The 26,747-nt window shown below is 36.9% G+C and overlaps 1 protein-coding gene across 2 annotated transcripts in view; it reads left to right on the top strand.

Annotated features, from left to right (window-relative positions):
- Positions 1 to 26,747, top strand: part of SACS (sacsin molecular chaperone) — a 100,521-nt gene that overhangs the window by 55,109 nt on the left and 18,665 nt on the right. The window contains exons 7-10 of one of the 2 annotated variants that reach the window (XM_036742751.1): positions 18,434 to 18,580; positions 19,878 to 21,360; positions 21,992 to 22,083; positions 26,401 to 26,427. In XM_036742751.1, the coding sequence (XP_036598646.1) occupies positions 18,434 to 18,580; positions 19,878 to 21,360; positions 21,992 to 22,083; positions 26,401 to 26,427 (1,749 nt within the window). The remainder of the gene's footprint in view (positions 1 to 18,433; positions 18,581 to 19,877; positions 21,361 to 21,991; positions 22,084 to 26,400; positions 26,428 to 26,747) is intronic. The other variant, XM_036742752.1, reaches the window with a different exon arrangement.

Raw genomic sequence — 26,747 nt, 5'->3', positions numbered from 1 at the left:
ACTGGTGTGGCAGAGCTCGCTGTGCAGAAATAGCTTTGAAAACAACAGCACAACCCCCTCAAGCTTGGGACAAAGTACTCTCTACAAGCGGTCATACCCTGACAAAAAACTTGGGGGCAAGTAGTTGGCTGGGCACATGGCCAGGCAGTGAAAACGGACTCAGATGCAGACTCAGATTTTGGAATCTTTCCTTGGTGACAAAAAAGACCAAAACATATAGCCAGAAGTCAACAAAGTCAAAGCACTTATATCAAAAGCCTCCAAGAAAAACATGAACTGATCTGAGGCCATGGAAGAGCTCAAAAAGGATTTGGAAAAGGAAGTTAGAGAAGTAGAGGAGAAATTGGGAAGAAAAATGAGAGTCATGTGGAACAACCATGAAAAAAAAGTCAATGACGTCTTAAAGGACACCCAAAAAATACTGAAGAAAATAACACCTTGAAAAATAGACTAACTGAAATGGTTAAAGTGCTCCAAAAAGCCAATGAGAAGAAGAATGCCTTGAAAGGCAGAATTAGCCAAATGGAAAAGGAGGTCCAAAAGACCACTGAAGAAAATACCACCTTAAAAATTAGATCGGGGCAAGTGGAAGCTAGTGACTTTGTGAGAAATCAAGCTATTATAAAACAGAACCAAAGGAATGAAAAAATGGAAGACAATGTGAAATATCTCATTGGAAAAACCACTGACCTGGAAAATAGATCCAGGAGAGACTATTTAAAAATTATTGGACTACCTGAAAGCCATGATCAAAAGAAGAGCCTAGCTATCATCTTTCAAGAAATTATCAAGGAGAACTGCCCTGATATTCTAGAGTCAGAGGGCAAAATAGAAATTGAAAGAATCCACTGATCGCCACCTGAAAAATACGCCCAAAAAGAAAACTACTAGGAATATTGTCTCCAAATTCCAGAGCTCCCAGATCAAGGAGAAAATACTGCAAGCAGTCAGAAAGAAACAATTTGAGTATTGTGGAAACATAATCAGAATAATCCAAGATCTAGCAGCTTCCACGTTAAGAGATCGAAGGGCTTGGAATATGATATTCCAGAGGTCAATGGAGCTAGGATTAAAACCAAGAATCACCTACCCAGCAAAACTGAGTATCATGCTCCAAGGCAAAATATGGATTTTCAATAAAACAGAGGACTTTCAAGGTTTGTCAGTGAAAAGACCAGAGCTGAATAGAAAATTGGACTTTCAAACACAAGAATCAAGAGAAGCATGAAAAGGTAAACAAGAAAGAGACATCATAAGGGACTTAGTGAAGTTGAACTGTTTTGTTTACATTCCTACATGGAAAGATGATGTGTATAATTCATGAGACCTCAGCATTAGGTTAGCTGAAGGGAATATACATACATACATACATATATATATATGTATATATATATATATACACACACATATATATATATACATTTATATACATATATATTTATATACATGTATATGTATATATGCACAGGGTGCGTTCAATGTGAAGGGATGATATCTAAAAAAAATAAAATCAAATTAAGGGATGAGAGAGGAATATATTGAGAAAGGGAGAGATAGAATGGGGTAAATTATCTCATAAAAGTGGCAAGAAATAGAAGTTCTGTTGGGAGGGAAGAGGGGCAGGTGAGGGGGAATGAGTGAATCTTGCTCTTATTGGATTTGACCTGAGGAGGGAATACCATACACACAATTGGGTATCTTACCCCACAGGAAAGAAGGAGGAAGGAGATAAAAAAGGGGGGACAATAGAAGGGAGGGCAGATGGGGGAGGAGGTAATCAAAAGCACACACTTTTGAAAAGGGACAGGGTCAAGGGAGAAAATTGGATAAAGGGGGATAGGATAGAAAGGAGCAAAATATAGTTAGTCTTTCACAACATGAGTATTGTGGAAGGGTTTCGCATAATGATACACATGTGGCCTATGTTGAATTGCTTGCTTTCTTGAAGAGGGGAGAGAATTTGGAATTCAAAGTTTTAAAAGCAAATTTTCAAAAAAAAGTTTTTGCATGTAACTAGGAAGTAAGATATACAAGCAGTGGGGCATAAAAATCTATCTTGCCCTAGGAGAAAGTAAGGGAAAAGGGGATGGGGGGAGTGGGGTGACAGAAGGGAAGGTTGACTGGGGAACGGGGCAATCAGAATATATGCCATTTTAGCGTGGGGGGGAGGGTAGAAATGGGGAGAAAATTAGTAATTCAAACTCTTGTGAAAATTAATGCTGAAAACTAAAAATATTAAATAAATAATGATTTAAAATGAGGTAAAAAAAGAGAAATGGTGAGTTCTACCTTGGATTTTCACATCAGTCTGTCTAATTATAGATCTTGTATTTGAGTTAGGAGGCTAAGAAGTGATTTTATAAACCTGATATGTGGTATCAGTGCTTTAAATACTCCAAATAAATTCTTTTAATAGAAGAGTTTTCAGACTTTTAAATATGGTCTGCACTCCATCTTGCCATTTCTACTGGGTATTTTATAGACAGAATTTAATATTATTAATTCTTATGTTTTACTAATTAATGTTCATCAATAATAATTGTTTCCTTAAGCTTTCATTTCATAGATTCTTAAGACTTGGAAGTGAAATTAGGAGTCTTTTGGTTGAAGTCTCTACATGATGCATTTATTCTTATTCTTTGTATGATTTTGAGATTTGGACTAGGAGGGAAATGTCACTTTGCCTTTCTGAAACTAATCATACCCAGCAATACCACTTCTAGGCTGTATCCCAAAGAGATCATACAAGGGAAAAAGAGAGCAATAGTTTGCTTCAATCGGCATTCAGATTCCATAATTCTTTCTCTGGATGTGGATAGCCTTTTCCATCATGAGTCTTCTGGAGCTGTCTTAGAACCATGCATTGCTGAGAAGAGCCAAGTCAATCAAAGTTAGCCATCACAGAAGCAATGTGTCTGTGGTTATGTACAATGTTCTCCTGGTTCTTCTCCTTTCACTCATCATCAGATCATATAAGACTCTCCAGGTTCTTATGAAGTCCATCTGCTCCTGATTTCTTATTACACAATAGTATTCCATTACATTCATATATCACAATTTGTTTAGCCATTCCCCAATTCATGGGCATCCCCTTGATTTCCAATTCTTTGCCAACACAAAAAGGGCTGCTGTAAATATTTTTGTACATATGGGTATTAGTATCGTATTTGTGTCATAAAAAGAATTTGGTAGGACTCCACCTATTTTCCCAAATAGTGTACAAAGTATAGGAATTAATTGTTCTTTAAATGTTTGATAGAATTCACATGTAAAACCATCTGGCCCTGGAGATTTTTTCCTAGGGAGTTCATTGATGGCTTGCTCAATTTCTTTTTCTGAGATGGGGTTATTTAGAAATTTTACTTCTTTTTCTGTTAACCTGGGCAATTTATGTTTTTGTAGATATTCATCCATATGTGAAGGTATATGTAGAACCTGTATCAGATTACATGCCATCTTGGGGGAGGTATGAGGGGGAGAAAATTTGGAACTCAAAAAGCTTGTGAAACTGACTGTTGTAAACCAAAAAAAACCTTAATTAAAAAAAGAAAAAATAAATAAAACTAATCATAGATGTGGGTTCCTTTTAAAATTTGACAAACTTCATTCCCTTTTTTTCCCCACCATGGATTGAGTATAGTTATGTGAACAGTGTATTCAGTGAACTCACTAAAATTGATAGCAAATCTCCTAAATTACTATTGGCATTAATTGAGCAGTCTTTTAAAATCATGATTTAATCATTCTTTTAAAAAAAATAGTTCCCAAAGAATCACATGCCTACAGCAGTCATGTCTCTGCTAAAAAGCATTAGGCATTAAAACTCAGGTTCCTAATTTAGAAGTGATTCTGTCATATTTGGGATATTAGAGCAGTGTAGTTTTTTTTGAAAGGTCCTTTTGAGAGATGTAACATGGTGTAGTAGTCACGCCTGTAGCTTGTTTTAGTTTTTGCTGAGCTCTTAACATAGTGTTGGGTAAGTCATCCCAACTGAGGAGGCTCGGTTCCTCATTTTTGAAATGGCTAGATTGGTTCAGATGACCTCTAAGGTACCTTTCAGCTGTAATTTTTGTGATTGTATGCTTTATGTGTCTAGAAACATGTTGATATTTTCTTATTGCTTCTAAGCTTTTGACTTCTTAAAAGTACTGTTCAAAATTGTCACAGAAGAAAATTACTACCTCTTTCTTGAAAGTATCGTTTTTTTTGTGTACTTGGTTCTCTAAGGTGATGAAAATAAACTACTGCATCAAGTTTGAACTCAGAGATGTGACTATAAATTGATGAAACTTTTAAAAAACAAGACTAGACTGCGATTTATTAATTAAAATAAGTATCATCTGTCCTCTTTCAAAGTTGTTACCCTTAGAGGTTATATACTTATTTTAAAGATGCTTCTGTAATTCAAAAATATTTTTGGAACTTCTCTTTTGCATTTGTCTTTGGAACCTGTTTGTGAGCTGTAATAGGAGTAATATCTGCTCTATAGTCTAGGTTAGTTTTTCTTCTTTTTTTTTTTTGGAATGTAAACAATTCAACTTAAGTCCCTTATGATTTTTCTTTATTTTTTAATTTAAAATTTTTAAATTTTTTTTATTTTTAGTTTACAACACAGGGTTCTACATAATTTTGAGTTTCAGATTTTCTTCCCTCCCTCCCCCCCTTCCTCCCCAAGACGGTATGGAATCCCATATAACTTCCATGTATAACTTTGCATTGAATTAATTTACATTACATTATGACCAATGGAAGGAATCATGAGAAAGATGAAACAGAACCAAAAAAAAAAAACAACCCAAAAACAAAAGAGAGAAAAAAAGGGGGAAAAAAGGCGAGCATGAAGTGTGCCTCAATCTGCATTCATACTTCATAGTTCTTTCTCTGGATGTAGATAGCATTCTCCATCGTGAGTCTTTTGGAGTTGTCTTTGCACATTGTGTAGCTGAGAAGAGCGAAGTCTGTCAGGGTTAGTCCTCACAGAATCCATATATCTGTGGTTGTGTATAATGTTCTCCTGGCTCTGCTCCGCTCGCTCAGCATTATGTTGTGTAGGTTTTTCCAGGTTGTTATGAAGTCCGTATCATCCCCATTTCTCATAGCAGAATAGTATTCCATTACCTTCATATACCACAACTTGTTCAGCCATTCCCCAATTTATGGGCGTCCCTTTGATTTCCAGTTCTTAGCTACCACAAAAAGAACCTCTATAAATATTTTTGTACATATGGATCCTTTTCCCACTTGTGTGATCTCTTTGGGATACAACCCTAGAAGTGGTATTGCTGGGTCAAAGGGTATGAACATTTTTATAGCCCTTTGGGCATAGTTCCAAATTGCTCTCCAAAATGGCTGGATCAGTTCACAACTCCACCAGCAATGTAACAATGTTCCAGTTTTCCCACATCCTCTCCAGCATTTATCATTTTCCTGTTTTGTTACTTTAGCCAATATGACAGGAGAGATGTGGTACCCAAGAGTTGTTTTGATTTGAATTTCTCTAATCAATAGTGAGTTAGAGCATTTTTTTCATATGCCTATAGATATCTTTAATTTCTTCCTCTGAAAACTGCCTGTTCATTTCCTTTCACCTCAATTGGGGAATGACTTATATTCCTATATATTTGGCTCAGTTGCCTGTATATTTTAGAAATGAGGCCTTTATCAGTGACACTAGTTGTAAAGATTTTCTCCCAATTTTCTACTTCCATCCTAATCTTTGTTGCATTGGATTTTTTTTTGTACAAAAGCATTTCAATTTAACATAATCAAAATTATCCATTTTTCATTTTGTAATACTCTCTATCTCTTGTTGGGTCATGACTTCTTTTCTTTTCCATAAATCTGATAGGTAAACTATTCTTTGCTCTCCCAAATTGCTTATAGTTTCAGCCTTTATTCCTAAATCATGAACCCATTTTGACTTTATTTTGGTATGTGGTGTAAAATATTGGTCTATGCTCAGTTTCTGCCCTACCATTTTCCAATTTTCCCAGCAGTTTTTGTGAAATAGTGAATTCTTATCCCAGAAGCTGGCCTCTTTGGATTTATCAAAGAATAGATTGCTATAGTCGTTGACTTCTCCATCTTGTGTACCTATCCTGTTCCATTGATCCACGGCTCTTTTTCTTAGCCAGTACCAGGTAGTTTTGATGACTGCTGCTTTATAGTACAGTTTAATATCTGGTATGGCTAGGCTACCTTCCCTAGCATTTTTTTTATTAATACCCTAGATATTCTAGACCTCTTGTTCTTCCAGATGAATTTTGTTATTATTTTATCCAGCTCTGTAAAATAATTTTTTGGTAGTTCAATTGGTATGGTACTGAATAAATAAATTAATTTAGGTAAAATTATCATTTTTATTGTATTAGCTATGCCTAACCACGAGCATCTGATATTTTTCCATTTATTTAGATCTGACTTTATTCACGTGAAAAGGGTTTCATAATTATGTTCCTATAGTCCCTGGGTTTGTCTTGGCAGATAGACTCCCAAATATTTTATAGTGTCTACAGTAACTTTGAATGGAACTTCTCTTTCTATCTCTTGCTGTTGGGCTTTGTTAGTAATGTATAGGAATGCTGAGGATTTATGTGGGTTTATTTTATATCCTGCAACTTTGCTAAAGTTTGTTATTTCAGTTTTTCACTTGATCCTCTAGGATTCTCTAAGTAAATCATCATATCTGCAAAAAGTGATAATTTAGTTTCTTCTTTGCCTATTCTAATTCCTTCAATTTCTTTTTCTTCTCTTATTGCTACAGCTAAAGTTTCTAGTACCAAATTGAATAGTAGGGGTGATAATGGACATCCTTGTTTCACCCCTATCTTATTGGGAATGCATCTAGCTTATCCCCATTACACATAATGCTTGTTGATGGTTTTAGGTAGATGCTATTTATAATTTTAAGGAAGGCTCCATTTATTCCTATGCTTTCTAGTGTTTTTAATAGGAATGGATGTTGTATTTTGTCAGAGGCTTTTTCTGCATCTATTGAGGTGATCATATGGTTTCTGCTAGTTTTGTTGTTGATATGGTCAATTATGCTAATCGTTTTCCTAACTTTGAACCAGCCTTGCATTCCTGGAATAAATCCTACCTGGTTATAGTGTATTATTCTCGTGATAAGTTGCTGCAATCTTTTTGCTAATATTTTATTTAAAATTTTTGCATCAATATTCATTAGGGAAATTGGTCTATAATTTTCTTTCTCTGTTTTGACTTTACCTGGTTTGGGTATTAGTATCATATTTGTGCCATAAAAAGAATTTGGTAGGACTCCTTCACCTATTTTCCCAAATAGTCTACAAATTATAGGAATTAATTGTTCTTTAAATGTTTGATAGAATTCACATGTAAAACCATCTGGCCCTGGAGATTTTTTCCTAGGGAGTTCATTGATGGCTTGCTCAATTTCTTTTTCTGAGATGGGGTTATTTAGAAATTTTACTTCCTTTTTTGTTAACCTGGGCAATTTATGTTTTTGTAGATATTCATCCATATCTCTAAGGTTGTCAAATTTATGGGCATATAATTGGGCAAAGTAATTCCTAATTATTGTTTTGATTTCCTCTTCATTAGAGGTGAACTCATCCTTTTAATTTTTGATACTGGTAATTTGATTTTCTTCTTTCTTTTTTTTAATCAAATTGACCAAAGGTTTATCAATTTTATTGGTTTTTTCATAAAACCAGCTCTTTGTTTTATTAATTAATTCAATAGTTTTCTTGGTTTCAATTTTATTAATCTCTCCTTTGATTTTCAGTATTTCTAATTTGCTATTTAATTGGGGATTTTCAATTTGTTCTTTTTCTAGCTTTTTCAGTTGTATGCCCAAATCATTGATCTCCTTTTCCCCTATTTTATTCATGTAAGCATTTAGAGATACAAAACTTCCCCTAAGAACTGCTTTTGTTGCATCCCATAAGTTTTGGTATGTTGTTTCATTATTGTCATTCTCTTGAATGAAGTTATTAATTGTTTCTCTGATTTGTTCTTTGGCCCACTCATTCTTTAGAATTAGATTATTTAGTTTCCAATTAATTTTTAGCTTATTTTTCCATGGTTCTTTGTTAACAAATAATTTTTATTGCATTATGATCTGAAAAGTATGCTTTGAGTACTTCTGCCTTTCTGCACTGGATTGTGAGGTTTTTATGCCCTAGTACATGGTCAGTTTTTGAGTATGTGCCATGTACCGTTGAGAAGAAAGTATATTCCTTTTTATCCCCATTTAGTTTTCTCCAGAGGTCTATCATATCTGCCTTTTCTAAAATTCTGTTCTTAGCTTCTTTCTTATTTATTTTGAGGTTAGATTTATCAAGTTCAGAAAGGGGGAGGTTGAGGTCTCCCAATATTATAGTTTTGCTGTCTATTTCTTCCTGTAACTCCCTTAACCTCTCCTCTAAGAATTTGTATGCCTTACCACTTGGTGCATATATGTTAGACAATGATATTGCTTCATTGTTTATGGTGCCTTTTAGCAGGATGTAGTGTCCTTCCTTATCTCTTTTAATTAAATCTATCTTTACTTTTGCTTTGTCTGAGATTAGGATTGCTACATCTGCTTTTTTTTTACTTTAGCTGAGGCGCAATATATTTTACTCCAGCCTTTTACCTTTACCCTGTGTGTATCCCCCTGTTTCAAATGTGTTTCTTGCAAACAGCATATTGTAGGATTATGGTTTTTAATCCATTCTGCTATCTGCTTCCATTTTATGGGAGAGTTCATCCCATTCACATTCACAGTTATTATTTCTATCTGTGTCTTTTTCTCCATCCTATTTCCCCCTGTTTATGCTTTTATTTCTCCCTTTCCTCTTCCCCTCCTCAACAAAGTTTTGCTTGTGACTGCCGCCTTCCTCAGTTTACCCTCCCTCTTTATTCCCCTTCCTTGTCTTACCATTTTCTACTTGCTACTTCTCCCCTCCCTTCTGACCACCCCCTTCCCTTTTTTCCCCCTTTCCCCTCCTACTTCCTGTAGGACAAGTTAGATTTCTATACTTATTAGGGTATGTTACTCCCTTCTTGAACTAGATCAGATGACAGTAAAGATCAAATACTGCTCTTCTCCCTCCCTTCTTTCCCCTCTACTGAAATGTGTTTTTGTGCCTTTTCATTAGGTGTAATTTACCCTTTTCTGCTCCCTCCTTACCTGTTCTCTCAAAGCCCTCACTTTACATCTCTTAATTATGTTTTTTATCCTTATATCAGTTATTTTATACAGACATTCACAGTCTATGTGTTTCCTCTTTCAATTGTCATAATAGCTATATTATTCTCAAGATTGACATATGTATGTATGTATACATATAGAACATACATAAGATGATATAATTCTATGTAAAGATGCAAATAATTTGCCCTTATTGATTAATAAGGTTTGTGGGGGTTTTTCCCCTATTTACCTTTTTGTGTCTCTCTTGAGTTTTGTATTTGGAGATCAAATTTTCCATTGAGTTCTGGCCTTTTCATCCGGAAGGTCTGGAATTCCCTTATTTCATTGAATGTCCATCTCCTTGCCTGAAAAATTATGCTTAATTTTGCTGGGTAGTTGTTCCTTGGTTGTAGTCCCAGCTCCTTTGCCCTTTGGAATATCATATTCCAATTTCTCCTGTCTTTTAATGTAGAAGCTGAGAGATCCTACGTGATCCTGACTGTAGTTCCATGATATTTGAATTGTTTTTTTTGGCTGCTTGCAGTATTTTCTCCTTGACATTGTAATTCTGAAATTTGGCTATAATATTTCTTGGTGTTTTCAGTTTGGGATCTCTTTCAGGGGGTGATGGGTGAATTCTTTCAATGACTATTTTGCTCTCTGGTTCTAGGACCTCTGGGCAGTTATCTTTGATAATTTCTTCGAAGATACTGTCAAGGCTCTTTTTTTCATTGTGAATTTCTGGTAGACCAATAACTCTTAAATTGTCTCTCCTGGATCTATTTTCCAGGTCACTTGTTTTCCCAATCAGATATTTCACATTTTTTCTATTTTTTCATTCTTTGCATTTTGTTTACTACTTCTTGATGCCTCATAGAGTCATTAGCTTCCGCTTGCTCAACTCTAATTTTTTTTTTTTGCTTTGTAAACATTTCTATTTTTAAAAAGTCTTTATTTATTAATTTATTTAATGTATTTAGTTTTCAGCATTTTCACAAGAGTTTGATTTACAAATTTTCTCCCCATTTCTACCCTCCCCCCTCTCCAAGATGGCATATATTCTGGTTGCCCCATTCCCCAATTAGCCCTCCCTTCTGTCACCCCACTCCCCTCCCATCCCCTTTTCCTTTCCTTTCTTGTAGGGCAAGATAAATTTCTATGCCCCATTTCCTGTGTATCTTATTTCCTAGTTGCATGCAAAAAGTTTTCCTTTTTGTTTTCGGACGTCTGTTTTTAAAATTTTGAGTTCCAAATTCTCTCCCCTCTTCCCTCCCCACCTATCCTCCCTAAGAAGGCAAGCAATTCAACATAGGTCACATGCATATCATTATGTAAAGCCCTTCCACAATACTCAAGTTGTGAAACACTAACTATATTTTGCTCCTTCCTAACCTATCCCCCTTTATTGAATTTTCTCCCTTGACCCTGTCCCTTTTCAAAAGTGTTTGTTTTTGATTACCTCCTCCCCCATCTGCCGTCCCTTCTATCGTCCCCCCTTTTTTAATCTTCTTTCTTGTGGGGTAAGATACCCAATTGAGTGTGTATGGTATTCCCTCCTCAGGTTAAATCCGATGAGAGCAAGATTCACTTATTCCTCCTCACCTGCCCCCTCTTCCCTTCCTACAGAACCACTTTTTCTTGCCACTTTTATGCGAGATAATTTACCCCATTCTATCTCTCCTTTTCTCCCTCTCTCAATATATTCCTCTCAATCATCCCTTTATTTGATTTTATTTTTTTAGATATCATTCCTTCATATTCAACTCACCCTGTGCCCTCTCTCTCTCTCTCTCTATATATATATATATATGTATATATATATATGTATATACACATACATATATACATACACACGTACACACATATACATAGGAATATATATACATACACACACATACATACATATATATATATATATATGTGCATATTCCCTTCAGCTACCCTAATACTGAGGTCTCATAAATTATACACATCATCTTTCCATGTAGGAATGTGAACAAAACAGTTAAACTTTACTAAGTCCCTTATGATTTCTCTTACTTGTTTGCCTTTTCATGCTTGTCTTGATTCTTGTGCTGGAAAGTCCAATTTTCTGTTCAGCTCTGGTCTTTTCACTGAGAAACCTTGAAAGTCCTCTATTTTATTGAAAATCCGTATTTTGCCTTGGAGCATGATACTCAGTTTTGCTGGGCAGGTGATTCTTATTTTTTTTTTTTTTTGCAGGGGGGAAGGCAGGGCAATTGGGGTTAAGTGACTTGCCCATGGTCACACAACTAGGAAATGTGTCAAATGTCTGAGGCCGGATTTGAACTCAGGTACTCCTGACTCCCGGGCCGGTGCTCTACTCACTGAGCCACCTAGCTGCCCTGTGATTCTTGGTTTTAATCCTAGTTCCATTGACCTTTGGAATATTGTATTCAAAACCCTTCGATCCCTTAATGTAGAAGCTTCTAGATCTTGGATTATCCTGATTGTGTTTCCACAATACTCAAATTGTTTCTTTCTGGCTGCTTGTTGTATTTTCTCCTTGATCTGGGAGCTTCGAATTTGGTGACAATATTCCTAGGAGTTTTCTTTTTGGGATCTATTTGAGTAGGTGATCTGTGGATTCTTTCAATTTCTATTTTACCCTCTGGCTCTAGAATATCAGGGCAGTTCTCCTTGATAATTTCTTGAAAGATGATTTCTAGGCTCTTTTTTTGATCATGGCTTTCAGGTAGTCCAATAATTTTTAAATAGTCTCTCCTGGATCTATTTTCCAGGTCAGTGGTTTTTCCAGTGAGATATTTCACATTGTCTTCCACTGTTTCTTTCCTTTGGTTCTGTTTTATAATATCTTGATTTCTCATAAAGTCACTAGCTTCCACTTGCTCCAATCTAATTTTTAAGGTGACATTTTCTTCAGTGATCTTTTGGACCTCCTTTTCCATTTGGGTAATTCTGCCTTTCAAGGCATTCTTCTCCTCATTGGCTTTTTGGAGCTCTTTTGCCATTTCAGTTAGTCTGTTTTTTAAGGTGGTGTTTTCTTCAGTATTTTTTTTCCATATTTTTTTGGGTCTCCTTTAGCAAGTCATTGACTTGTTTTTCATGGTTTTCTCACATCATTCTCATTTCTCTTCCCAATTTTTCCTCTAATTCTCTAACTTGCTTTTCCAAATTCTTTTTGAGCTCTTCCATGGCCTGAGACCAGTCATGTTTTTCTTGGAGGCTTTTGATGTAGGCTCTTGCACTTTATTGACCTCTTTAGGCTGTATGTTTTGGTCTTCTTTGTCACCGAAGAAAGATTCCAGAGTCTAAGTCTGAATCTGAGAGCATTTTCGCTGCCTGGCCATGTTTCCAGCCAACTTACTTGACTTTAGTTTTTCATCGGGGTATGACTGCTTGTAGAGTAAAGAGTACTTTGTTCTAAGGTTGAGGGGATGTGCTGTGGTTTTCACAGCCAGCTCTGCCACACCAGCCCTCCTCCTTCCTCAAGAACCACCAACCCGGATTGGACTCAGATCTTAAGCCTGTTCTGCACTCCTGCTCTGAAGCACCACTTAATTCCTCCCACCAGGTGGGCCTGGGGCCAGAAGCAACTACAGCTGTAGTTATGTAGCTGCCCCTGGGCAGTGGCCCTACCTTGAACTCCTATCACTCTGTCCCGGAAGCTTTTCCCACTAACCTTCTCAGTTGTCTTTGGTGTTTCTGGGTTGAGAAGTCTGGTAACTGCCACAGCTCACTGATTCAGGGAGCTAGGGCCTGCTGTGTCTGGCTCCTGGTCTGGGGTCTGGTTGGTCCTGCTGCCACCCATGCTGGGCTCTGCTCTGCTCCGCTCCCAGCTCCATGCGCGATAGACTTTACCCAGAGACCATTCAGGCTGTTCTGGGCTGGAGCCCTGCTACCCTCTGCTATTTTGTGGGTTCTGCAGTTCTAGAATTTGTTCAGAGCCATTTTCATAGGTTTTTGGAGGGACCTGGCGGGGAGCTCACGCAAGTCCCTGCTTTCCACCTGCCTTCTTGGCCCTGCCCCTTTGTCCTCAACTCTAATTTTTAATGAGTTACTGTCTTCATTTTGCTTTTGAGACTCCTTTTCCAATTGGTTGATTTTACCTCTCAGGGTGTCATTTTCTCTATTTAGTTTCTGAATCTCTGTAGCCATTTTGCCAATCTTATTCTTTAGGGACTTGATTTCGTCAGTGGATTTTTTTTTCCATTTTTTCCATTTTTTTCCTCATTTTTTCTTTTACCTCCCTAATTTGGTTTTTAAAATCCTCCTTTAGCTCTTAGTAATGCTTTTTGGGCTTGAGACCAGTTCACACTACCTTTTGAGGTATCAGATGTGGGTATAGTGTCATTGCTACCCTCTTCCAAATTGGTATTTTGATCATGCCTGTCTCCATAAAAAGAATCAATGGTCCTCAGTTTTTTTGTATTCTTCATGTTGGTTGGCCTTTTCCTGGCTTTACAATAAATTTCTGCTTTTGGGGCTCAGGGCTCTCTGTCCCAGCTTTCTTATTCTTGGGATTGTGAGTCTAGTTCTTGGCTTTGTGAATTATAGCCTTCAGTTTCCTGAGGTGTGGGAGACGGGTCTGGCTGCCTGAGGTCTGTTCCCCTTGGGTTGCTCTCCAGCACTGTTGCTCTTCAGCAATGGTCTTGGCTCTTTGTTGTTTGAGCTGGTGTCTGGCACTTCCCCTAGGGGAGGAAGAGTACGTCTGGGTTCCTGGTGTTGACCCCTGCTGGTTCTGCCCCTTTGGGACTCAGGAACTCCCACTACTTGGCCACTGAAGCCCCACTACTGTCTCCTCTATTCCTGTGTCTTTTTCTGAGGAATTCTCTGGGTGGGGAGGGGAGGGATTAGAGCTGTTTACCTGGCATTATGTCTCCTGGAAGTTCAAGAAGCCGTGTTTCATACCTTTGGGCTACAAGCCTCAGCAGTTGATGTCTCACGGTCAGTGGCGTTGTGCTGCTTCTCTTCGCTTCCACAGACTGCTGTCCTGTGTTGGGAGGCCTGGGGATCTCCGCCAGTTTCGGGTGCCTAGCTCTCTCCTAGCCTGTGTCCCACGTGGGTTTTCCTGGCCGCTTCAGCTTTGGTGCTGTCTCTAGTTTTTTCTTAAAACAAGTTGAAATTGTCATCAAGACTTAATTGGCTCAGGGGCCTAGGGCTTGGGCTATTGTCTTAGTTTTCTGGTGGCCTAAATGCAAAACAACAACAACAAACTGTTGGAGGAGTCAGCTGTACTTCTCTCAGGTTTCTGACTGGTAGACCAACAACATCAACACAGAGGAAAGGAAATTATACCTAACTGCATCAATGCCATATCCTTGCTAAATATTCTTTCCTTGCTTTGGCTAAGCAAACCTACTTTTGTTAATTGATAGGTGTTCTGTGAGTGTTTCATTTCATTCCAATTTTTAACCTGTACAACCAGACTAGCCTGATTCATTCTGGCCTGCAACATTAGCCAAATAAGAAAATTCCTAAAGATCTAACTGACTTTTTACTCCTAAAATTGATTAAATTTCAATCTGATTTGTATTTTTAAGGCAATTTGTCTTCAAAATACAAAATTTTTTCACTGAGGATATTTAAAAATGTGAAAAACTTAAGGCATTTCCAAAGAAGTTCTAATTTAAAGCTCTGACAGACATTAGGTACTACTTTGTTTAAGTAATGAACTGTGTTATGTTGGATACGTAGATGAAAAATAAAGCAGTTCTTGCTTTTAAGGAGCTTGTAATGCATGGGATAGAACATATGCATTTTTAAAGTAGAATATGATAAGGGCAAAGAATAGGTCTCACTGGTAGAGACAATATCCAAAAAAGTTTTGAGCAATCAAAAGTTTTGGAAATATACAGCTAAGGTGATGGTTTTGAATGAAATTGCCCTCATTTTGATGTACATGTTCTATTATATATTTTTAAAATATCTTTTTTTCTTTTTTTTATTTATTTAACATATTTAGTTTTCAGCATTGATTTTCACAAGAGCTTGAATTACAAATTTTCTCCCCATTTCTACCCTCCCCCCACTCCAAGATGGCGTATATTCTGGTTGCCCTGTTCCCCAGTCAGCACTCCACTCTGTCACCCCACTCCCCTCCCATCCCATTTTCCCTTCCTTTCTTGTAGGGCAAGATAAATTTCTATGCCCCATTGCCTGTGTATCTTATTTTCTAGTTGCATGTAAAAACATTTTTGTTTGTTTTTGAACATCTGTTTTTAAACCTTTGAGTTCTAAATTCTCTCCCCTCTTCCCTTCCCACCCACTCTCCCTAAGAAGTCAAGCAATTCAACATAGGCCACATGTGTATCATTATGTATAACCCTTCCACAATACTCATGTTGTGAAAGACTTAGTATATTTTGCTCCTTTCCAACCCATTCCCCTTTATTAAATTTTCTCCCTTGACCCTGTCCACTTTTGAAAGTGTTTGTTTTTGACTACCTCCACCCCCATCAGCCCTCCCCTCCATCATCCCCCCCATCTTTTTTATCTTCTTCCCTCTTCTTTCCTGTGGTGTAAGATTCCCAGTTGGGTATGTATGGTATTCACTCCTTAGGCCAAATCTGATGAGAGCAATTTTCACTCATTCCCCCCTCACCTGCCCTCTCCCCTCCTCCCAGAGAACTGCTTCCTCTTACCACCTTTATGCGAGATAATCCACCCCATTCTATCTGTCCTTATCTCCCTCTCTAAGTATGTTCCTCTCTCATCCCTTAATTTGATTTTATTTCTTTTAGATATCTTCCCTTCATCTTCAACTCACCCTGTGTCTGCTCTCTCTCTCCACATATATATATGTATATATATATACATACACACACACACACACACACACATATATACACATAGCTATATATATACATACACATTCACCTATATATATATATATACATAAACATACATGTATGCATATTCCCTTCAGCTACCCTAATACTGAGGTCTCATGAATCATACTTGTCATCTTTCCATGTAGGAGTGTCAACAAAACAGTTCACCTTTAGTAAGTCCCTTGCAATTTCTTTTTCTTGTTCTTTCTCTTGATTACCTTTTCATGCTTCTCTTGATTCTTGTGTTTGAAAGTCAAATTTTCTATTCAGCTCTGGTCTTTTCACTGACAAACCTTGAAAATCCTCTATTTTATTGAAAGTCCATATTTTGCCTTGGAGCATGATACTCAGTTTTGCTGGGTAGGTGATTCTAGGTTTTAATCCTAGCTGCATTGACCTCCGGAATATCGTATTCCAAGCCCTTTGCTCTCTTAATGTAGAGGCTGCCATATCTTGGGTTATTCTGATTGTGTTTCCACAATACTCAAATTGTTTCTTTCTGGCTGCTTGAAGTATTTTCTCCTTGATCTGGGAGCTCTGGAATTTGGTGACAATATTCCTAGGAGATTTCTTTTTGGGATCTATTTGAGGAGGCGATCATTGGATTCTTTCAATTTCTATTTTGCCCTGTGGCTCTAGAATATCAGGGCAGTTCTCCTTGATAATTTCTTGAAAGATGATATCTAGCTCTTTTTTTGATCATGGCTTTCAGGTAGTCCAATAATTTTTAAATTATCTCTCCTGGATCTATTTTCTAGGTCAGTGGTTTTTCCAATGAGATATTTCACATTGTCTTCCATTTTTTCATTCCTTTGGTTCTGTTTTATAATATCTTGATTTCTCATAAAGTCACTAGCTTCCACTTGCTCCAATCTAATTTTTAAGGTGACATTTTCTTCAGTGATCTTTTGGACCCCCTTTTCCATTTGGCTAATTCTGCCTTTCAAGGCATTCTTCTCCTCGTTGGCTTTTTGGAGCTCTTTTGCCATTTGAGTTAGTCTGTTTTTTAAGGTGTTGTTTTCTTCAGTGTATTTTTCAGTATTCTTTTGGGTCTCCTTTAGCAAGTCATCGATTTGTTTTTCATGGTTTTCTTGCATCCTTCTCATTTCTCTTCCCAATTTTTCTTCTACTTCTCTAACTTGCTTTTCCAAATCCTTTTTGAGCTCTTCCATGGCCTGGGACCAGTTCATGTTTTTCTTGGGGGCTTTTGGTGTAGGCTCTTGCACTTTATTGACTTCTTTAGGCTGTATGTTGTGGTCTTCTTTGTCAGCAAAGAAAGAATCCAAAGTCTGAGACTGAATCTCAGTGCGTTTTTGCTGCCTGGCCATATTCCCAACCAACTAACTTGACCTTTGAGTTTTTCAGTGGGGTATGACTGCTTGTAGACTAGAGAGTTCTATGTTCCACGTTTGCGGGGGAGGTGCTGGCTCTGCCACACCCACACTGCTCCTTCCCCAACCCCCAACCCGTGCTGGGCTTAGATCTTCAGCAGGCTGTGCAGTCCTGCTCTGATCTGCCACTTAATTCCTCCCACCAGGTGGTCTGGGGCTGGAAGTAACAACAGCCTTGGCTGCCTCACGTCCGCTGCCCCTGGGGCTGGAAGCCGAACCGTGAACTCCTTCCACTCCTGCAGCTTTTCTCACTAACCTTCTCCGCAGTCTTTGGTGTTTGTGGGTTGAGAAGTCTGGTAACTGCCGCAGCTCACTGATTCAGGGTGCTAGGGCATGCTCTGCTCGGTTGCTGGTCTGGTTGGTCCACGCCGCTCAGGCTGGGCTCTGCTCCACTCCGTTCCCAGCTCCCAGCTCCCAGCTCCCAGCTCCGTGTGGGATAGACCTCACCCAGAGACCATCCAGGCTGTCCTGGGCTGGAGCCCTGCTTCCCTCTGCCGTTTTGTGGGTTCTGCCGTTCTAGAATTGGTTCAGAGCCATTTTTTATAGGTTTTTGGAGGGACTCAATACGGAGCTCATGCTAGTCCCTGCTTACCAGCCGCCATCTTGGCTCCACCCTCCTTAAAATATCTTATTATTTTATCATCACATGTGATATAAAAATCAAGGTAAATAAGGGGGTAATTATGCAAAATGCCAAAGGGTTCTTCATTGTCTAGGATTCATTTTAGGCTCTCTTCAAGTAGTGAGCTCCTCTAATGCATTTAAAATACCCATTTACCAAAAATTACTTAATTATAATTTTAGGAAGATAGCACATAAAGCAAGGTCTGCTTATAATTAATTTTTAATTATTTAATTTCTTGACGTTTAAGTACTTTTTTCTTTTTTCAATTTCTGTTACTATTATCTTTCTATGATAGAAATAATAGCTTTCAATTTTATCATAAAAGCAAACAAAGTTTTAATAAAACTCTCTTTTGTATCACCTCACTGTAAGGACAGTTATCGTCAGACAAGAACTAAATATTCTGAGTTATATTCTCTTTATTATATGTCCCTTTCATTTACAGGGTCTGCACTTTATGTGTACAACAATGCAGTTTTTACTCCTGAGGATTGGCATGGCATTCAGGAAATAGCAAGGAGCAGGAAAAAGGATGATCCACTGAAAGTTGGAAGATTTGGAATTGGGTTTAATTCAGTCTATCATATAACAGGTATGGATTTGCCTTCATGAGTCTCTTACTAAAAGCTGTTTTAGCCTAAATGCTAAACTTCATATTCTGACTTTACAGTTATTCAGTTTAGGCCACAATAATCACTTTTTGATTGCAGTCAAAAAATTATCACCCACTTGATGTTTTACTTGTTAACTTTCATGAAGTTGGTAAAGTTTTTAGCCCATAGCTATTAATTAGGTTTAAGGGTGGGGGTGCAGTTTTGGAATAATGCAGAGAAGTCAAACTTGGTCACCTGGAATCAGATTACCAAACCAGATTAAGATGTTGTGGGGAAGTGTTTAACAAAATAAATTAAAATACAACATAACGTAAATAATGTTAATTTGTGGTTTTCTAAGTCAGTACGCAGCTTGCAGAGATCCCTTTCTATTTGAGTTTGACATCACTGGTGTAATGTATCAATATTGAATGTAGATACTAGTTTTTTAACATTATAATTTTTTTCTGACAAGTATGTTCTAAGTATATGAGAACGTCTTGGAAAGAATAACCTAAAGTTATTTTGAATCAGAGGAAAGATCATTGTGGGATGGGTCTATGGAAAGCTTCCAGAGAATGTAGGCTTCTAAGGATTTGTATTAGAGAAGAGGGAACGCAGAGGGCATGTAAAGAGGACCATGTAAGAAAGGCAAATGAACATAGTGTTTTACAATAGAGCATGTGTGTATTTGTGGAAAACAATTCAACTTCTACATTGGAGAGAGAGATAAGGACAGGATCAATTGATCAGAAGATTTTGAAAGCTGGACTAAGGAATTTGGACTTGTTCTAGTAAGCAGGAAGAAGCCATTGGCTATTTATTTCCTTATATAGTAATTTAATAGCTATTTTCTCAGTTTTCATAGATAAAATTTATAGCATGCATCTTGGTTATTATATCTTTAGGTGGTTGACCTGTGTGCTTGACGAAAACTCTGAGCATGTATGAAAAATTTGATATATTCAGGAAATGAAATATATTGCTTTCATTTTATCAAGGTTTTACTATTTATTTATATAAGCAGTGACCATCAGTGTCTCAGATTTTCAGGGATAAGTCTTATTTAAAATAGTCTATTCACTGTCCCTAGAAACTTTTGAAATGCCTTGGAAATCAGTGAGGAAAGGAAGAAGAAAAGGAAGGGAGGGAAACGGAGGGGAGGGAGAGGGAGAATGCTAATTTTGAGAATTGTTTTATCATTGTTGCTTTCTTATAATAGTTTAGATATTGATTTTAGTCACTGTAAATACTAATTTAAGAATTATTAACATCTTTTTGCATTTCTCTTCATAGATGTTCCTTGTATCTTTAGTGGTGACCAGATTGGAATGTTAGATCCCCATCAAACACTTTTTGGCCCCCATGAATCAGGACAGTGTTGGAATCTGAAAGATGACAGTAAAGAAATTAGTGAATTTTCAGACCAGTTTGCACCATTCATTGGTGTTTTTGGAAGCACAAAGGAAACTTTCTTAAGTGGCAACTTTCCTGGAACTTTTTTTCGTTTCCCTCTTCGCCTACAGCCTTCACAACTGAGTAGTAATCTGTATAACAAGCAAAAGGTTCTTGAGTTGTTCGACTCCTTCAGGGCAGATGCAGATACAGTGCTTCTCTTTCTGAAAAGTGTGCAGGATGTCTCCTTACATGTTCGAGAGGCTGATGGAACAGAGAAACTGATATTTAGGGTAACGGCTAGTGAAAATAAAGCCCTGAAACATGAACGACCCAATTCCATCAAAATATTAGGAACAGCTATAAGTAATTATTGTAAAAAGGTTCCAAGCAATAGCATTACATGTGTAACATATCATATAAATATAGTTTTAGAAGATGAGAGTACTAAGGATGCACAAAAAACATCTTGGCTGGTGTGTAACAGCGTAGGTGGTCGAGGAATTTGCAATGAACTTGATTGTTTGGCTGATGACTTGAAATTTGTCCCAACCATTGGCATAGCTATGTCTTTATCAAGCAGTGAAGAACAAAAAGGAGCACTATCTGATTTCTCAGGAAAGGCATTTTGTTTTCTTCCTTTACCACCTGGTGAGGAAAGTAAAACAGGTCTCCCAGTTCACATTAGTGGGTTCTTTGGACTTACTGACAACCGTAGAAGTATAAAGTGGAGAGAGTTGGATCAGTGGCGAGATCCAGCAGCTTTATGGAATGAACTTCTTATTATGAACGTTGTCCCGAAAGCATATGCCACTCTGGTCTTGGATTCTGTAAAACGGTTGGAGACTGAAAAAAACTCAGATTTCCCCTTGTCTGTTGATATTATCTATAAGCTTTGGCCTGAAATGAGCAAAGTTAAAGTACACTGGCAACCAATTATAGAACCTCTCTTTAAAGAGCTGTTGCAGAATGCAGTTATTTATTCAATCAGTAATCACTGGATAAAGTTGGAGCAGGCGTATTTCTCAGAAATAGATGAAAGCTTGGAATACACAAAAGCTGTGCTCAACTACCTCCAGAGCTCAGGGAAACAGATTGTCAAGGTACCAGCAAATATTTCTAATGCAGTTCAGCTTTCAGCTTCTAGTGCTAAATCTGTGAAGAAAGTGACTCCTGCTTTAGTACGGCAGGTGTTGAAGAAAAATGGACACTCGGGCACTGCTGCTGAAAAGCTGCACCTTTTAGAATTTGTGCTCTCAGATGCAGCTTATCATGAACTACTTGGGTTGGACCTTCTACCTTTACAAAACGGAAATTTTATTCCTTTTTCTTCATCTGTATCAGATCAAGATGTAATTTATATTACCTCAGAAGATTATCCAAGGTATAATTTATACTATTATAGTAATTTTATTGAGTTTTCTATACTGATTTCATCTATTATTCTTAGGAACAATTTGTAGAGAAAATATGTAAAAATAAAGAAGCCCATATTTTTATGTTTTAAAATTACAGATATCAACTCCCTTTTTGAGACTAGCTTTTAATACAGAAGTGCTAAGTGTTAGAATTATATGTATGAAGTTTTGTAGAGGGGAGGGGGAGGCAAGGGAGGAGAGGAAAGAAGAGGGGAGAAGAGGAAAAGGGAGGGAAGGAGGAGAGGAAAGAAAAGGGGAGAGGAGGGGAAGGTAGAGTTTGATCATTTGCCTTCAAATCGATATTTAAATTTTTTTTGAACATTTGAATAGGAAAATGTTAATATTATTACTTTCAGGGGATTGAAGTGCTTCTTAAGTTGGACATAGTTCATACTATTTACACATTTTAAAGTAGATACAGGTCTTTTTTTAACCAATATAACTTAATCATTACATGTAAAATTTTCTAAAATATTTGGTAACCATAATAAACTTTTTCTTTTTTTTAAACGCATGAAATTATGAAATTGGATTTATTTATCTTGTGGATTTTTGAAAACTATAATAATTTATCTTTTTTCCTTTGGCTTATTTTAGGTCCCTTTTCCCAGGTCTTGAAGGAAGAATTATTTTTGATGACTTGAAACCCCCAATTCTAGCTTCTTTAAAGGAAGCTGCTCAAACTCGAGGTACGTTAGTATTCTGCTGTTTAAAATAAATTTGATTGGAATAGTATGTAAGTAATTTTTCTAGTTTCCATATTATATTTCAAGAGGAGTTTGCGGAAGTACCTTTACATTCATAAAAATAAATAATTGGGCAAAGAGTTCTCAATTATGGAGGTTATTCCTCCACAGATGATTTGTGACTGTTAATTCTGAAGTAGAAAATTGTATTCAGATTACCAAAATTTTTTAGGTTTTTGCATATTAACAATGTAAAATTGTATAATGTGTAGTTCTTGACACATAGTAGTAGCTTAATAAATACTTGCTATTTGATCATGTTTAGTATATTTCAATTTAATATTCTACTCTATAAGAGTTTGTAGTAGTTGGGACAGGAGCTAGGTTTGAGTTGTCATTTACAATATGTATGGAAAAAATTGCTAAATAAATTCACAATATAAAAAGCATTGTAAGAGGAAATATTGATTTGTTTATAGAAACAAATAGTTTAAAATATATTATCTATTAATGGTTATAGGCCAACTATGATTACCACTTATTGAATATAGCAGGCCCTTTTCTTGGTAATATTTGGACAGCATTTCTTGTGAAATATTTCATAATTCTGACTTCCAGTAATTCAAACTTTCCCCCTAAATAATCTAGACAATTACCACATATCTTGTGGTGTGGTAGAAAGATAATTGGAGTTGGGGTCAGAACTTCCTATGCATTTATGTCCTAGCTCTGTGATTCATTGCCTGTGCAACCTTGAGCCAAGCTACTTTGTCTCTAAGGATATTAGAGTTCTCATTTCTGAAATGAGGAGGTGGGACTAGATAACCTCAATGGACACTTTCAACTCCAAATGTATGGATCCTGGGATCTCTGAGGCCTTTTCTAACTTTAAATTCTATGATCCTAAGTTGAAACTTCTTTTCTCCATATTTATTTTTATCTTTTTGTTATAAAATAGCATGGTCATTGGTAGAAAAAAGATAGTACCAAGTTCAGCTTTTAGTTATTCTGACACAAAAAACCAAGAAAAATTATTTTCAGTATCTCATGATTGAGATATTAGTTTCTTTATCACGAATACTGTGGTGCTATGGTATTTTAGTGTTTAATAATGATAATGATGATGATGATAATTCTCCTAAGGTGTTTTATATACATTATCTCATTTGATCTTGGCTTGTATTTTTAGGACCAGAACAGAGTGCTTTTGAAAATTATAAAAAGTAGTACAGTTTTATTGGGTTGACCTCTTTCTCTTTTTCCCAATCCGATTTCGTGAAAACTGGTTGTTGTTATTTATTATAAGTGATATGTAGTATCTTAATTTATTTAAATTTAGAGGTTGTATATCCTTATCCTTTACTTGTAGAAAATAGGTTATTTTTTTTACAAAGGTGTTAGCAATGCCATTGCCATCTTTAGGATTCATAAAGACAACAAAACATCTAGGGGGCACAATGTATAGAGTGCTGGACCTGGAATCAGAATAACTTAACTTCAAATATGGTCTCGGATACTAAATAGCTGTGTGATCCTGGGTAAGTTGCTTAACCTTTGTCTGCTGTAGTTTCCTGAGCTGCAAAGAAGGAGTAATAATAACACCTACCTCATAGGATTGTTGTAAAAATCAAATGAGATAATATTTATAAAATACTTAGCATAGTGCCCGATACATAGTAGGTGCTTAATAAATACTTGTTCCCTTCCCCTGCCTCCCTTATATGAATCAGGATGGTAAGTCATGTCAACTAGTCAGTTAACATTTATTATGTTAACATTTATTGTGTTTATCTACTATTTGCCAGGCACTATGTTAAGCACTGATATAAAGTTAAAAAAAGTAGTCCCTTCTCTTATGGAGCTCATAATCTAATGGACAAGACAACATGCAAACAGCTAAGTATAAATAAGAGCTACAAAGGATAAATTGGGAATAGTTTCGAAAGGAAGGTATTAAGATTAAGGAAGACTGGGAAGGTGTTTTTTTTTTTTTTTTTTTTTGCAGAAGGTGAGACTTTAGTTGAGACTTAAGGAAGCCAGAGAAGCTAGGAGTAGAGATGAGCAGGAAAGAATTCCATGCATGAGGAACACCCAATAAAATGCAAGAAGTTAGGAGATTGACTGTTTTCTGCAGTGAATGTCAAGGTAGCCAGTGTCATTGGGTCACAGAGTATGTACTTGGAGGGGAATAAGCTAGGAAAAGGTCAGGTTATGAAGGGCATTCAAAGCTGAATGAGGGATTTATATGTGATCCTTGAGGTAATAAGGAACCAACGGAATTTATTGAATGGGGGGTAGTATGGTCAGACCTGTGCTTTAGGAAAATCTATTCGACATCTTTGTAGAGGATGAACTGGAGTGGAGACTCAGTACAAGGTGGACTTAAGGCAGAGAGATCAACCAACAGGCTATTACAGTAGTCCAGGTATAAGATGAAGAGATGCTCACATCAGTGTAGTTGCAGTGTCTGAGAAGAGGATGCCTATACTATTGGTGTTATGAAGGTAGAATCAGTTTGTCTTGGCAACAGTTTGGAAAATGGATGGTGAGAGAGTGCAAGGATGACCCTTAGGTTGTAAGCCTCGGTGATTAGAATGTTGGTACTATTGACAGTAATAGAGAGGCTGAGAAGAGGGGATGGTTTTGGTGGAAAGACACTAAGTTCAGTTTTGGACCATTGAACTTAGATGTTGCTCGGACATTTAGTTTGAGATGTCCAATAGAGAGTTGGAGATGTGAGACTGGAAGGGAGAGAGGTAAGGGCTGTACAAATAGATCAGTCATATAATATAGAGATGGTAATTGAAACCATGGAAGCTGATGATAGCACCAAGTGAAATAGTATATGTAGAGAAGAGAGACTCGGATTGAGTGTTGGGGAACGCCCATGCTTTGCCATTGTTATCTAGAAGAAGTTCCAGCAAAGGAGACAGTGTTCACATGGGTAAGAGGTAAATCCAGGAGAGAGCAGTGTCAGGAAACCTAGATAGAAGAGATTATCAAGAAGATAGTGAATGAGGGTGACAGACTGCAGTGAAGTCAAGAAGGATGAAGATTGAGAAAACAGCCATTAGATTTGCCGATTAAGAGTTCCTTAGTAACTTTAGAGAGAAGAGTTTTAGTTGAATGATGAGTTTAGAAGCCAGACTACAGAGTTAAGAGCATGAGAGGAAAGGATGTGGGTGGAGGAGACCTGTTGCAGATAGATAGCTTTCTCAAGGAGTTTAGTCATAAATGGAGGGAGAAATATAAGATGATAGCTAGGGGGGAATGGATAGATTAATTGAGGGTTTTTTGAGGATGAGGGAATCATGGGTGTGTTTGTAAGTAGTAGGGAAGCAACTAGTAGACAGGTAATGACTGACAATTAGTGAGACAGTTGGGAGGATAGAGGAGGAAATCTGGTGGACAAGTCAGGATGGAATGGTTTTACTTGTACATATAGAAAGGTTACCTTTGGCAGAGAGAAAGGTCCACTTCATGTCAAATATCAGTAAAGGAGGAGATAGTGGAAGAAGACATTTGTGGAATATGATATGATGAACAGGAGAGAAGAGGGGATTGTGATGAATAGGCACATTTTATTCAGTGAACTAAGGCAGGGTTCTCATCTGAGGGGATGTGGGTACAATGAACTTTGAGAGATTTGGTGAGAGATGAAAAGGAGGAAAAGCCACTTTGGTGAGTGGGATTATGAATTGATTAGGGGAATGTAAAAGGATTACTTTGCTGCAGTGCCCCAGTTGAGATTATGCAACATAAACTTGTAGTGGTTTCATGATTTTAGTGGATGATGGGAGTGTTACAAAGCTAGAGTTTGAAAAGGTAAGATCTTCAGTAGTATAAAGGGGCAAGGAAATTGAAAGAAGAAAGTGTAGAGTTGAACTGACTTACCAAGAGGTCAAAATGGGGAAGGAAAAGGAGTGTAGGAGGATGCTTAAGATTAGTGTATGATTGTTTATGTGATGAGAAATATACTTTGCTGACTTTTAACCTCTAATAATTTTCATCTCATTTGTAAGTAATCCAGATAAATAGATAATAATAAATATTTTCACTTGGGGTATAGAACTGAATTAAAAAGGTTGCATTTTTATCCTTTTTATTTTCCTTATAAGTAAAATGAGATCATTGGATTAGTTGCTTTCTAAGATCCTTCCAGCTTGAAAATTCTGTGATTTATTGATGTAGAAAAAGTGTAGCTATGCTTTTCACACAGTAGATATAATTTATACATCTTATAAAATCCAAATATTTTTGTTTTTATCATGTTTGTATGAAAATCATCTTTTTCTAAGAATGAATTTGATTATATTCTAGCTCAACAACTTCTCTGGGGATATTCAGGTAGGCTTATTGGTTGAACATTGTGGATTTGAAGCCTGATGTTTGTTTGCTTTTGGATATTTCCTTATTCTTGAAGCTTCCAGAAGTTAAACTTATTGCCAGATCATTGGTGATAACTTTTTAAATTTGTATGCCTTTTAAAACAGACATGAACATATAGTAATTCAAGAATTCTTTGTTCTAAATAATAGCATAAAAATGCAAATTACTAATTTGTTTGTGTGAAGGAACTAATTAATTGGCCTTAAATTTAAGACACACCTAGGCTGCAATAAATCATGTGCTAAATTGGAATGCATAGTGTGACTAAAGGCTACTTC

Source organism: Trichosurus vulpecula, chromosome 2 (assembly GCF_011100635.1).
Source record: "Trichosurus vulpecula isolate mTriVul1 chromosome 2, mTriVul1.pri, whole genome shotgun sequence".
Taxonomy (NCBI): Eukaryota; Metazoa; Chordata; class Mammalia; order Diprotodontia; family Phalangeridae; genus Trichosurus; species Trichosurus vulpecula.
This window is presented reverse-complemented; position numbering and strand designations above follow the sequence as displayed.